The following is a 15207-nucleotide window of genomic DNA, read 5'->3' as shown; positions in this document are numbered from 1 at the left end:
CTATGTAGAGCATAGCTATTACGATAAACAGTTCAAGGATCTAACCACAGGACAGCGGTATCTCTTTAATATAGTTGTAATCTATTATGCCACTAAATATTTAGATCTTTCAGAAGGGCACATATTTGCATTGTCATTAAACTGATAAAATTTCAATAGAATTCACAACTGTGTTCGCCTGAATAGCTTTCGGTTTTACATATCTGTGCTTTTGGCTTAGATCGAGTGATATATGTCTTTGCATGGAGCGACATATACGAACGGTTCAAATGAGGTCTTGATAAGGGCTAGGTTACTGTTGAGGCATGTACTCATACTGTATTTGCGCTATGCTAACAGAATTCGAACCACAATATACATGTAGCTTTGCATTAGGCGTTTATTAAACTAGTATTACAACATACATGCAGTAGCAACAGCAGCAACAATCGGTTCTAGCGGTCAGAAACGCTGAAGCAAGCAGCGAGCGTCTGCTTCACGGACCGCCGGATGGTCTGACTTGGTATGAAGTGGGATGCTAAAGCAGTGCTCGCAAGTAGGCAGCGCAAGGCATGACACCCGCCGCCAACGACAGTAAAAAAAAAGTCTTAGGGCACTCTGGTACTGGGAAGAGTGACTGGTCAAGCTGAAGCTAATATGCCATCGTAACTGAGCGAACGAGTTCGTGAGCAATGCACGGTTAGATGTAAAGCTGACAACGCTCAAACTGCAAAGATAATTCTGTTGAAACTTGGCTCTATTTACGTAGCAACTGGCCACCTTAAGAAATCACCAATTGAACATTGAACTAATCGAAATACGTCCAAAAGGAAAGTTGCTGCCACTGCCAATCCAGTCAACATCTAAATTTCTTTTTTCGATTCTGTCGTAACGCTCATAAAGATGTCTAGTATATACACACAACTTGGATTATACACGAGCGTCATATCAACGTTATCGGAGAGAAGTAGTAGTGAGCTTGTGTGCAATGCTAGCAATGGTTGTTATTACAGATGTTGTCATTCGCTGCTCGTAACAGTTGCGGTTGTAGTGGTTTTTCTGCCCCCACAACCGTGAAGACAGATGGATTCGACTGCTCCAGTTTGTCAGGGCGGCGAACAGCACCAGCGGCATGGGCAACTACTGGTCAGCCCTCTGTGCTTACGGCCTCTGTGAATGCCCCTGGCTAGACGTTAGTGCTTCATCACCCACCACGACATGAAGTCTTCATTCTGTTGACCAGTTAAACAGTTGTCCGACAGCCCACGTATAATGATAAATCGATGTAACAACAGTATTACTATTATTGCTATAACATTAGTACGAGGCAGGCAAAAACGCGATGAATATCGTATTCGCCTAAGAACTGGGCTAAAGCACTGTATTGGGAAGAAAATATCAATGATAGATTGTGTCTACAGCTCTTTGATCAAAGTCAGCTTTACATTGGTAGTTCTACTTCGCAAATCGTAGTGTAAGTAAGCATTAAGCGATTGCCCGCATTTATGTTCTTAGCATGATAGATCATGTCATTTCCTTTCAGATCAATAGAAGACTATGTACGCCAAAACTGCAAATAGACAGGAAGCTGGGGGAGGCGAAGGGTAAGATGAAAAAAAACATTGGAATGAGTGAGTCGAATCTCTGTTGAGATGTGCATTGTATAAGTTACGATCCCATGAGGGATGAGAAACAAAGTTAATTTGGGTGTGAGGATATAATTTGAGTCATAATTAGAAAAAAAAAAACACTTGAGGCATTTATAGGTGTTTCCAGGAAAATGGCATCTCTGGTTATCTATGACGATTTGGGCCGTACTACAGATGATCCGGTGATCGCGCGAAGATAGTAGTTATCTCTATTTTAATCTGTCTGCGATAAGCCGGAGCTATTGGCCTGGATGAAACCAAGTTATTTTAATTGCATACATATACGTTACTACCACAGGGCACTACTGCGGAGCCCTTTCAAGGGCGTCCACGCTTTTGCCAGTTGCGCGCAAAGCATAACACACCCTATTGATCTACCAATTTATGCTTCCAAAATATTTATGTGCATCTTCACTTACGTCGTCATCGTCATCACGGTCACTGTTACCAGCTAGCGCTGCTCAAATAAACGAACATATAGTAGTACTAGAAGAACCTGCGGCCTTCACCCCACGCTTGTTTTGCCATTGATTTATTTCATTTGTTGATTTTACATCCAGCCAACTAATACAGATTGAAATAAATATGCATCAATAATTATCCCACTACAGTTATCCTGTTCCATCTAATCTCTTTCTCTTTTGTAATCCTGCTCATTCATCAGTCCTTTCTAAGGTTTGCCAGGGAACTCAGCCGTCCCTAGATTTGTCTTTATCGTGTTACGTTGGCTTTTGGCCAGTTTTCCATAATACACTTACAGGGCTTTTGTTGTGTTCCATTCTAAAAAGAACTATTACACATACATCTTTGCGATATTTTGGATTTGTTCTCTCTGAAAGAAACTAGCGAAACCTTTTTTTGACGAAAACAAGCTCTACATCTATCGTTTTAAATTTACGGTGAAGATGTATTAGAAATTCGCTCAAAGAATTGCTTGAAACACATTTTCAGGCAATTCTTTGAGCGCTTTTGAAACGCAAAGAGAGCCAGCATATTTTTCGCAACTTTCACTCAAAAATGTTAAGTTTATGTACAGATATGTGTGTTGCACTCATCGAGATCTATCGATTGACATCAACAAAACTTCTACATATAACATTAAATTCACCTTCCAAACGACAAAACTAAGATGTAGATATATCAATATGTATTGCATTCCGCGTCAATTCATCTAGAAGTTTTGATTGGCAATATCTCCTAGGATAAACTTCAGTGTAAAAAATTTTGGTCTCAGTTTCACCTGATCGGAAAAGCTACACCGTCCGATTTTTGGCCCTTTTCACGCTGAAACATCTGGTTTAGCTAAAGGAATGTGTAACGAATTTTTACTCGGCTCGTATGTCTCGCATTACTATTCAGCTTATCTAAAGCTTTTGATTGATGTGAGATTTTTTTGAAATTGCTAAATTCATACCTGAACGCTTAGATAACTATAAAAAAAACCGTCGATATAGCTTGTTGTAAACGGCACCAGACAATGCACGTTAAAATCTAGATCACAAACACAAATCACATCTATTTAGTACCGATTATTTCTGCATTGAACTAGACAAATTCGTTGTTTATTTTGCAGAGTTCGAAGATTTCAGCGTCAGCATTTCATGGCTATATGCTCTTAGAAGGATATTCATTAGAGCATAAATACAGAAAGACAAGGCTCAGCAGTCTTGATCTTCAAAAAATGTATATTAAAATGCAACGCAATATGACCGGAAATGGTCCAATTTTTTCCTTTTTTTTTTTTTTGCTTCATTATTAAGCCATAACTAATGCCGACAAGTGCATATACCTCCATCCATTTCGATTGCAGCGTGAGTAATTAGGTTAGGAAAGCACGTACACGGGCGACCTCACTTGACTCATTCCTTTCATAAGACCTATGCCCAATCACTTCGTTCCTTCAACCCTAACTTCTGTCAATTTCATTATCCTTGGCGCTCCGTGAAAGCTATGATGATTAATAATCATGCTGCACTAGGCGACAATTATTATGAATTAGCCCTGCCAAGAGGCTGAATAGATGTATAACATCAAAAAGAAGCTATCAAAAACCATTGCTTGAAATGTATCAGTATATGTGCTGCCTAGAAATACCTAGCATTTATTCACGGAATTGCCTAATTTTCTCTAAGAGAAGTACACAAATGTAGACGACATGCACCGTTTAGCATGCTCTTAGTACAGTCTCAACATTTTATTTATACGAGAATTCTATCCCTCGATTTTTAATTTGAGTCTGATTTTGGATAAAAGGACAACTATAAATACGTTAGGCAAAAATATGACCAGCTTAATCGGAACTTGTGTCAGTCGAAACCACGTACCTATCTGTTTCTCGATGTGGGCAGCTTCTTCAGGTGTGGCCCTGGGTATCACCCCCGGATCAGAGAATGACGTCCTAAACAACGAGAGCATTACAAATATAAATAGACCCCCCGCCACTGCAGGGATCCATCGACCGATATTCGTGAACAGGTACGGGCAGCTGAAAAGATAAAAACGTTTAACTAAATTAGAACTGAAATATATTTGAGTACCTTCAGGTGAACAACGATAGAAAAGCAAATGTGGCCCGTTTGATAGAGTGCTAGTGCTCGTTCCGTGTAGATTCAGTGAGCTGAAATAGAAAGTCTCTACATCTCAGCAAAGTGTTAAATTTCGATGTGATCCTGGCCTATATTGGATACTCCGCTGTATGCAGGTCCGATAGTATCGAAAGTATAGCTGCTATGAAATGCTATTGCAAAGTATGTGGTGCCTAAAAATATGCTAACGACAAGCCTGAGCAAAAAATACTGAAACTCCAAGGATCTAAATGGGGTACGATAATGTGTTTACTGGTGCTAAATTATTCGTGCTAACGAAATAAGCTGTCGTTGAAGTCAGTCGTTGACAATTATTAATAAAGCTGTTTGAATTAAAGCTTTTCAATCTGTCCAATGGACGAATCTGCGATTCCGACTATGGCTGGCCGGCTAAAAAGGAAACAAGAGGCGAAGAAACCTAGATAAAGTACAGCAGGCTACTCGCATTTAGCCCAGATGGAGTCTTGTTACTGCCATTAGGCAGCTATTTCTGCAGAAAAAAAAAATTGAAAGCACGAACAGACAGAAGTGATCTGTCAGGGCAAAGAACTAAATAGTGGTGGCAACAACAGTAGAAACAGGTACCGCTAAAACCAACAGTAGCTATTCTCATCCTGCGACGGTTGAGGCTTCGTCTCATACTTCGAAGGCTAGAACCTTATTATTGCGAAATGATGGGACAGCTGCTAATCTTAATGGCGGCATCAATAATAGATCCAGCTTCAAACAGGTTCTAAACATTGCTAGCAACAACAAATAATGACAGTTGTAAACGCCTTTGCTTCTCGTGAACACTGAATCTGATTGTAATAACAGTATTATTATAATACTAATACAACTATTTTGCAAAATCTCGGTAAAATATTTCTTAGATATTTAGTAATTTTTCAGGCCATGACGATTCTAATACTCAATATCACAACTTACGAATTTCCTACGGAAAAGGTTTATTGTAAATGGTAGATTTCCGAAAATCACAAATATCAAGCCTTCGCGAATTTGAAATATCCCTCAGCGTATTTAAGTACCGAAAGTAGCAATCCTGACCCCTCGTCGATAAGAAATGGGCGAATAGACACAAATAGAAATGAAGGGTGGGTTTAGTCGAATCTGGTATGTAATTTATTATTATATCGACCCTGAATAACGATTTGCCAAAGAGTATTCTAAAGCACTTCGTCTAAAGGCAGGGCCATAAACAGAAGTATTAGATTGAAACTAAAGTGTTCACGAATTTACAAATGCATATGACCGTACCTCTTTAAAGTTTTCAGTTCTTCTAAGGAAAGCCAAATGTTGTAATTGCGTATACCACAAAAAAAAAACGACGAAGTATGTCGACTACCACAGTCACGTGAAACTGTGTTCACACATAGTTGATTGAAGTCAACATGTATTAGAACATTGTCACACCACTGTTCATCAACGAATGAAATCATAATTTCACACTATTCTGTTTTTGTAACGGCCTTACGCTTGTAGTGCTGAAGGCACGTCCATGACGCGCGAGAAGCCTTAGAATGTGCCGATTCGGTTACAGCTATGCACAATGTTCCAAGTGAAAACCTCTAATCATGACGGGCAGCGGCAGCTAATGTGATTATTATTAACCAGATTATCTGCAAACGTTCTTTACGCTTCCCGCACGTTGTCACATATACCGTACGGTGGTCTAGTTCCACACGCACAGTATCCCGCGCCTATACTACATTATGAAGTCTCCCTGTCACGCTTAACGTTCACTCATTTATTATACGTTTTATAAAAAATAATTTGAGAAAGTAGCCCAAGGTAAACATTTATTGTAAATGTCAGAAATATTTCGTGGTCTTTACCAACGTAACCCGTCTATGAATGTGTCTGTCTTCGTTTGAATACTGAAATGAAGATTCCTGAAGGATTTAGGAGAAGTTTCAACGAGTATGAATTTTTATATAAGGATTTTTCTGTGTTATTAGGAAATCCGAAAGAAGCCAAAATAGAAACAGACGAAATGCGTCGTGATAAACGCTGGGAAAAATATACATATATCAATATCTGAAGTAGGTCATGAGTTTTGATCAACGTTTTTGCATCTATATCAACATTGGCATATGGAATGGAAACACTTCTGCTTAAAACAAACGAAGAAAAAGTCTTTCAGATGTATATGTATATTGATATATATCTACGAAAAAAGTAGCGCTTTTAATGTTCGAACAACGCAGATATACGAAGATATATATGCGCGCACCTTTACGCAAGGCTAACCTAAGTATCCGCTCACTTACACATTGGAATGGTATTCTTTTATTACTGTACTAGAAATGGTAATTCTTCTTTTCCCCGCTTTTTATATAGTGCGTGCTTTAAATCGAACAACGTGTAAGTACGGTGTGGAGTAAGGACATATGGCCTCTTTGCAGCTCATGTTAATCTTACGAACGGAACGGGATAGAACGAGAGTCTGACATACAATTCGCCTACTATCTCTATTAAAAAATGATTAATGCAATGTTTTGACATGAGTCCGCGACTTACTTACACGCCTAATTTATACGAATGCTTTTATCTAGATGAAGCACATAAGCAAGCGACATAAAGCGTTGTTTTAATTTAATCCCAACGCCTTATATATATATATATATTTTTTTTTTTATTAGTTGTCGCATATCACGTATGTTGATAAGCAGATGTTGGAACCGTTTTCTTTGTTGCAGAAAGACCTTGAATTCGAATCCGCCAGATCCGAATATCCGATGAAAATCAGTGACATCACGTACGCACGCATCTAGTAGCTACGGAAACAAACCAGAGCAAACAACCGAGTTTTCTCCGAAATTTTGAGAAACTTATTACAATGGTGACTCCATAGGTAAGAAATAGAGGCTTACTTAATAATTTTATTCTCTCAAAAGTTGCCTGAAGAAATAGTAAAATAAAACTTTTCTAAGAAAATGCCTTTCTCACTTGACAAGCCTTTTTTAGGGGTTTCTCTTAGCTGAAAAGTTCTCGTGTTTGCTCTACACATCCTGGGTTTGGTTCCCATATTGGCTGGTCTTTGACTTCGCCTAGAGACAGATAAGAAGTAAGGAATTTTTTTTTTGATACTAGACATATTTGCCTAAGACAAAATTTAGCGGTCCAAAACGATGGCAGTAGCCTTGAACAGCAATAGCTCTCTAGCTACATACGACCTTTCATTGTGAAAAACTTAGAACAGGAAAACAATTAGAAGCTTCCGACTACTAACTTACCCGCCCAAAATATTTACAATATAAATTCCACTCCTGAATATACTTGTTTCCAATTATAATATTTATTATATAAATTATAAAACGTTCCATTTATCAATATAAAAAAAAATTGTTGTTTTAGAGAATCGTTGAAATGCGTTTTGCGGTTTTCTGAAAAAAATTACGCGGTAGCGAGCTTCCTTTGACCTTGTTTTTAAGGACTAATCTGGAAAGGATTCGGGTTTTTCCGTTACAGTGATGCAGATAAAGTCTGGAAATCACAATGTGTTTTATTATTGCTACATATTCTAGCAGAAGCTCTCGACTAAAAACGCACTCATCTATTGTCTTGACATAAAAAGACAACTTTGAAATTATTATATAGCTCTACTGCACCTTCTTCTTTTTAGCGCTACTTTCGTTTTCAGAGACACTGATTCATACATCAGAGCTGGATATTTAACTAGATACTTCCTAATTACATGAGGGAAGCTTTTTTACAACGGTAAAGCACAATATTTGGAAGGGTTTTGGTTCTTAGAAGTCATGGGTTTCTATACTGTAAATGATTTTCGCTTTTCACAATTCCCTAGGCTGTTTCCTAATATTCCCCTAGTTCACAATATATATACATATATATATATATATACTGTGAACAATAGAATCGTATCCTAAAATTGGAAATTTTAGTTCAAATTTTCATTAGTACATAAAAGTTTACAAAATCAGAAGTGCGCACCGCTGCAAAATTTTTATAAAAAAAATATCAAAATAAGAAATTCTAATACCCTTTATCTTATAGTTGGCGCTACTTTCCGTGTGGGTGACACCTCTGGTGCGCCCTTACATGAGCTTCCTTTGTGATGTTTTTGTTTTATTTGGTTGGCCCTTAAAGAAAAGTTTTAGGTGAACGAAAGCCCGTCTCCACATATGTATAGTCAGCTCGTGACTATCTGCTAACGTTACCTTACGAATTCGGACTAAAAGAGTTATGATCGAAGAAGTATGAGAAGGAAAAAGAATCATTTTCGGCTTTAAATGTTTTCCTCTTTTTGGTAAAGTAAAAGGTTGGTGCAAAGTGCCGATGAAATATGGCGCATATATTCCCATTGTTAAACACATAATGGTTCACTCCCCCCAACAAAGGAGCCCTGCCATATTTTAAGCAAGGAGCCTTATGCGTATAACGATCGCCAATGCAGAAGCGGATTGTGCAAAAATCTTATCGTCTATTTATCGTACGATAGTTACCTAGGGTGTATAAGGTATTCTCTGTACAAACTAAACGAAAAAAGAAGTAATCTATTAATAAACGCAGCTAAACACGCGTACCCTAAATAAGAATGATGATAACTCCAAACATCGATTAAATGCATGTCAAAAAAAGTGTCTATCATTTTGACCGAGATATTATACCGTGCCATACACCGGCCACTTTTTAACAGTTACATTGTCATCTTCTCCCTGTTATTTGATAAACTTGCTGAAATGTTGGGCAAAGATGACAAGTAACTCATCATGGTATAAATATTTCGAGCTAAAAAGTGGTGTTTCGTGAAACATATGTAAAAAGTCGAAATGGACTCACGTGGGGACACAATGTCTCATTTTCAAATTATCCTTGTGTCCGAGAACATATAGCAAATCACTGAAATGAACTAGCACCGTTAGATGTATAATGCCTTCAACTTCAGTTCTCGTTTTGGAGAAAATACAATCTTGTGATGCCTCTTTGACGCCAGTTTTTTGGTTCAGATAGATGTTTTGCTCTAACAGAAAATACGGTATGATGAAATAGCTTCTAAATGAGCGTACCTTAATTCTTGTAAAGAGCCTTAAAATCTCGGGTAGCTAAATGCTAACATAAAATCAACAGGAGCCTAAGGCAAATGTGGGCTGAAGCCTTTACTGAAGAAGTGTTAGACTTCCACGTGCTGAGAATAAAATATTTTATATTTTATCATTTTTATTTATTCTCATGCGGTGTTGAAGTACGCTTCTAAAATATTTTTCAGCATGTCTCACAGAATTAATATTTCAAATATTCCATTATTCAATTCTTCAGTATTGGCGTCTATTCGTGCACAACAGCTTGATTACTTGACTGGCCGTTTAATCCTCGATTTACAGATAATTGTTTCCGTATAAAGCGAACAGGAGTCTTGCCTGTTAATCAGTTCTGCATGAACTTTTTTTAATGGAAACAGCAGCGTACTTATTGGGAGTATATTTGTAGTATTAAAAATTAAAGATGAATTATTTGACCTTTTTTCGTAGATGACATAAAGATGCCTCACAATAATAGGCCCATTTCACGCCTTAAGTTGAAAAGTTAATTTTTTATGTGCATTGTTAATATTAGCCCCATGTTTCCATCAATTTATTTGTTAGACTTGTCATACAGCTGAGACAGGAACTCTCAACGTTAAAGGAACCTGTGCTACATTCTACACAAGAATTGTCCTGACAATTTGATGACTTCGTCAAAAATGTCAGTTGTTCATACCAAGTTTACTGTCGTTACAGCGTTGTTTTGCAACGGATTATTTTGGTTAAAAATTAGTAAATCTGCTAAATTTTGTTCACGGTTGACTTTTTTTTTTAACGATTTATGATTTATCAGCTTTCGACGGCTAGCTGACAACGACAACTAAAGATATTAAAAATACTGCACTTCATAGACCAAAGGATGATAAACGTGGATAAAGTGTTAAATCGGTGGTCATTGACCTGCTTATGTTTGGGCTAGTTTTTCCTGTAGAATATTTTTTACGGTTTTTCTTTTTGTGCGCGTTCGCATTTATCTTCTGTTGTATTTGTTTTATCAGTTAGGCGTTGTGGTACTACAAGAGTTTATCTTGGTATGGCCATATTCAAATATTTATGTAAACCAGTTTCTGGTGTTGTTCATCGGCTCCGACACTCTCAACAATCCGTCGCGGTCATGGCAGCGCTAACAAAAAAAAAGCCAATCAGCCGCGATTCTATTGATGATGCTCGTCTGGCCGCAATTTACGTCGAAACGGCCAGCATTTTTGTGTACGATGTAGGCAAACACACTTATAGAGTCTTAAAGGCAGTACAAGGTATGCACTAACTAAAATGTTTTTGCTGCTTATTTTATTTTGGACCTGCTTAACGCCAGCAAGTGTCTTCCGTAGCTGAATTAGATAAAATCTCATATAATAAATATCATAAACCGGCTAAAAATACAAAAGGAAATGCTCGATCTGACATGACATATCTTTACTTGGTGTCCTTAAAATGAGCTTGGCTTGATTTGGGGGTAAAAATGCACTGGCAAAACATAATATTTTCCTGACAGCAGATGCTACGAGAGCTCCATAACAGGTTTTCTGCAGATACATAGTGATTAACCCAATTTCTCCATAAATTACAGTTGTGAGCAGCGGGGATATACCAGAATGGCTAACGCTCCCATCAATTGTATATGAAGGCACAATTGGTATTTTTTAAGTAAATTATTTGCGCGATCGCCTTGCGGGTTAATAAAAGAACGCTACTGCCAAGATTTTTGCATTCTGCAGCAGCAAAATCTATTTTCTCTATTGGACTCAGATTGTGTTTATCTCATACTATACAATGCGAAGCAAGAATTTCTTACCAGTTATAGACCCTTTATATAGCATGCATTTGCGTATCTCTTACTACCCTAACAGATACAAAATGAAAACTTTCTAACTGTTAAATGATTCGCCACATCCAATTTAGAATTTGGACTCATATATATATATATATATTTGGTCTGTTCTTTATTTCAAAAAAATTTTTTACACGTTCCTAAAATGTTATTGCCAATTGCTATGTGTATCCAATATCACCACCACTCACGTTGCAAAGTCCAAAACAATTCACATGTTTTTTTAAAACTATTCCTTCTTTAATTCACCAATAACTTTTTAATCGTACCTCATTAAGCGATACTGGTAAGCATGAATTCAAAGTGCCGTTAAAATATGCTACAAACAAAACGACCAAAAAGTCCGAAAGGTAAAAAAGAGTTCGAAAAGCTGCAGCTTATCTGGGCAAACCAAGTAGACGAATTTGTATTTTTCTTTCCAAAAAACAACCGTTAATGTTTATATCAAAAATGAATTTTTGAACCGTGTTGATACACTTTGAGTCCTCTAAATATAAAAGCTATTTAGGACCTTACGATTCGCCGTATGGTTGCCTTATAGAAATTTTACTCGGGTTTTTCGTAACCCAAAAACTGGCCAATAACGCAGGTCGAAAAATTTTATCAATCAATTTCAGGTCGAAGAAAGTTTTTGTATCTTCGAGTGTGTTCTTCCATCGTAAAGAGACTGTAGAATAATAGATCATTTAGCTAATTGCGAAAACGACGCACTGTCTTTCTAATACGACGAGTTTTGTTCTGCAAAGAATAGCCTTTTTTCGATTACTGACGATGGTAGATGAGCGAAAGTTCAAATTTAGGTAACGTACCCTAAATAGTTATATAAACCCCTAAAGGCAAATGTTTCAATCAACCATACTAGTCTATTTACTCCGGATAAGGATTGCCTGCACTCTGATAGTGACCTAATTTGTTTAGTGAGAAGAGGTCGTTAAACGGAATACTTATGACCCCACCTGCAAGTATAACTTAATAAAATTATCGCGATAAAAGCTTTTCCAATTTATAATAGGTCAAGTTTGCGAGCGGGCTTTGTCGATGTCTGAAAACACAAAGTGACTATTGTTTAATGCAATAATTTTTCACTTGCGACTTACCTAATGTTTCTATTTTAATATGGAGCCACCTTACGCTAGGTATGTTAAGATATCTAACGTAGTTCCTCGTGTCAAGGACTCTCGTGCTCCGACCATACATTTAATTTGCACAAACACCTGACCACTGTATCCATAAGAGTCCTTCGTTGTACGAAGTTTTCGTTCTAAAGGTCATAATTAGTTCGTAGAAGAATAAAGAATGGGCCAACGGGGCGTTAAGCGTCCGATAAGATACGATGGCCAACATTTAGCTGGCTTTTGTCTGCTTAGGGCGCTCTTTTCTGAATCGTAGAATGTGAATCGAAAGTGTTCCTCAGCCTCCAGTGAATCGACGGGTGTTAGACAGACAGGCAACTAATTGTTTGCCTGACCCTCAGATTTTTAGACTGAAGAACGCCGCACCACCAATCTCCATCGGCACCACCAGCAACAACTACGTTACGAATAGGTACGTTACCGAGACTCTAACACTAAATAACGACAGACCACCCACACCATATATATGTATATATATATATATTAACGCGCATAAATTTTTTAAGTACGATTTTGGCGAATCGGAAAAAACGCATGACAGCTGTTATATGTATTATTACCTGTTAGTCAGTTTTCAACAAAGCAGGAGTAATATACTGATGGGCAACCTGCAGGCTTTGTTCTGCGCCTACCTAATTTATTAAGCAAACCTCGAGCACGCTGGCTTACGCTACACAATTTGCACAGAAATATACGTTTTTGCGTTATACGACATATAAGCATGGACATTGCTGATAGCCACTTAAGTCCTAATACGACGTTGTTTTAAGCAGGAAATGTGAAAATACTCGCTTCCGTAGATTTACAGTCAACCAAATCAACACTACGCTCTACGATCAAAAGCAAACTTTTTTCCTTGTAGGGAAAAGGATTTGGCCAGTCGGCTTCATCTTCCGCGCTGATTTTCCCAGAAGCGAACCAGCCAAAAATTGACTTCAATTTGTCGTCTTGGGTCTGGCAAACAAGCAGACAAACAAGCACAGACTTTTAGCAACACCATGATAATAGATAGATAATGAGTAGAATAAAATTGTTGAAATGAGTACAGTTGTTCTATTTATAGAATGAAATGACTATCGCACTTAACACCTCAACTTACAAACTTTGCTAAACAAAGTACTATATTCATGCAATCTGGAATTGCACGAATATACTACTTTGTATAGAATGGTGGCTTTTGTTCGAAGAACTTCGACTTTTGCCGCCCCGGTAATAAGCCGGGGCGGCTAGAGTCGACTCTAACCGGTGATTGAAGACCTCCAGAACACAATTGTTTCTTATAAACCGTTTCAATTGTTGCTACTATGTATCTGCTGTCGTGTTTTGCGTTAGGACGATAGACATGGCTAATACTGACAAACCGAAGTGAGAGAACTAAGTAAGTAACGCTTTTGTTATACGAAATATTGGGTCACGCGTCAATCTTCGAAAACCTTACAATGAATTCCTATTGATGTCGAGTAATTAAATATTTAGAAGAGTTTGTTATAGACCTACATAGTTGCTGCGGCATTACATAGTTTTATGTTTTATAGTCCTTATAGTATCCTTATAGTATACATAGTCATATGTTTTAAGGCTCTGATTGATCTAAAAGTATTACTAACCGTTTTGCTAGTTTTCAGTGGCTTTTTCGGCAGGTTGCGGCGATAATATCGATATATATGAGGTTACCTATTTCTGGTGTCTAAAAACAAATCAGATCGGATTTTTCTTTCTCGCTTTAATTTTATATTCAATTAACTTACTCGAAAACGAAGAATAGTGTACACGTGCCGATGATGAGGGTGCACGTAAATAAGAAGACATGAGTTTGTTTGGCCATCATGAGACGGCCATCACAGAAAAATTTATTCCTTCCGGGGAACACTTCGTAGCGTTTCTGACGTCGTCCACTTTTTTGAGGTGGGTGTCCGTATCCTCCACCACCACGGCCTCCGGAAGCCCCTCCGTGGCCCCGCTGGCCGCCGCCCGTCGTATCCGAGTCGTGTGGACGCATTAGCGGGGGTGTCCCGATCTGTCTCATTGTACGAGCGCGCTAACTAGACCTCGCAAAGAGCAGAGGTTTGACACCGCCAGCGGCGATGAGGGATACGAATGCTCTGAGGAACAAATGGTGGCGGCCAACCAGTCAACGAATAATGGGTGACTGCTAACCGCTGCTGCTGCTGTCGTTGTTTCTTCAGGTTTAAGCTCGACGCAGCGGCTAGTCGTAAGTGGCACAACTTGCGCAGCACATGCCCTCACATCACCGGGGCTATGCCTACATGCTGGAAAAGCTACATACGACAAAAGCCACTCAGAACAGCAACCACGTTCTGCTATCGTTTCACAACTGGCTAGCAGCATGACCAACTACTTCAACAGCGACTCGTACCGAGGACATACACAACAATAACAACAGCACACACTTGCGCTCCCAAACACATCGAGCAGTCACTCAACATCGAGACACCTGCACCGAGAGACTACTGTTAGCTACAAGAATAAACACTGGGATAAAAAAGTGTTGGATCAATGGAATTGCTTGTCTTTAGTTTCGCAAAATAATGATACACCGACCGGTGTAGTGTCTTTAGTCAATTTTTCACTAAATAGTAGATAGGAACCCATGCTTCAGCGGCGGAGAGCTGGTTGTTACCGATAAGATGATCCGAACATACGGGGCTATGTTAATCGCAGATATTCGAGCAGATACGCTTTGCTGGTTGGCTCCCAGTTGTATTTATGAATTGAGGAAAAAAGTGAGGGTATCTCGTGAGCTCGATTTAACAATGAAACCGAGTGGGTTCAACACGATAAGAGAAAAATGTATACACTCATTTAGATATATGTATATATATATGTATAGAGGCACGATATACATTCACAGCCATTCTCACACATGTTTTCTACATCCCGTACAGACTCCTGTATACACTCCTGCACCCAGATAGATATATGCTGTAATATTTATAAAGCATGTGTTAAACGAAATGAACAAAC

General features: G+C 38.3%; 2 protein-coding genes across 4 annotated transcripts in view; one reads left to right on the top strand and one right to left on the bottom strand.

Moving 5' to 3' along the window:
• LOC111271185 (syntaxin-7) overlaps window positions 1–15207 on the top strand; it is a 34051-nt gene that overhangs the window by 5780 nt on the left and 13064 nt on the right. Inside the window, exons 2-4 of one of the 3 annotated variants that reach the window (XM_086972822.1) lie at window positions 6913–7067; window positions 12564–12634; window positions 13555–13600. The gene's annotated coding sequence lies outside the window, so the exon portion shown is untranslated. Of the gene's footprint in view, window positions 1–6912; window positions 7068–12563; window positions 12635–13084; window positions 13601–15207 lie in introns of all 3 variants that reach the window. The other 2 variants (XM_022851821.2, XM_086972823.1) reach the window with 2 other exon arrangements.
• Window positions 1–15207, bottom strand: part of app (Palmitoyltransferase app) — a 33142-nt gene that overhangs the window by 17092 nt on the left and 843 nt on the right. The window contains exons 2-3 of the mRNA XM_022851816.2: window positions 13971–14677; window positions 3953–4113 (exon numbers count right to left, since the gene is read on the bottom strand). Of these exons, the coding sequence (XP_022707551.1) occupies window positions 3953–4113; window positions 13971–14248 (439 nt within the window). The 5' untranslated portion in view covers window positions 14249–14677. The remainder of the gene's footprint in view (window positions 1–3952; window positions 4114–13970; window positions 14678–15207) is intronic.

The sequence above is a fragment of the Varroa jacobsoni genome, unplaced genomic scaffold (genome assembly GCF_002532875.2).
Source record: "Varroa jacobsoni isolate VJ856 unplaced genomic scaffold, vjacob_1.0 contig00413, whole genome shotgun sequence".
In the NCBI taxonomy this organism is placed as follows: domain Eukaryota; kingdom Metazoa; phylum Arthropoda; class Arachnida; order Mesostigmata; family Varroidae; genus Varroa; species Varroa jacobsoni.
This window is presented reverse-complemented; position numbering and strand designations above follow the sequence as displayed.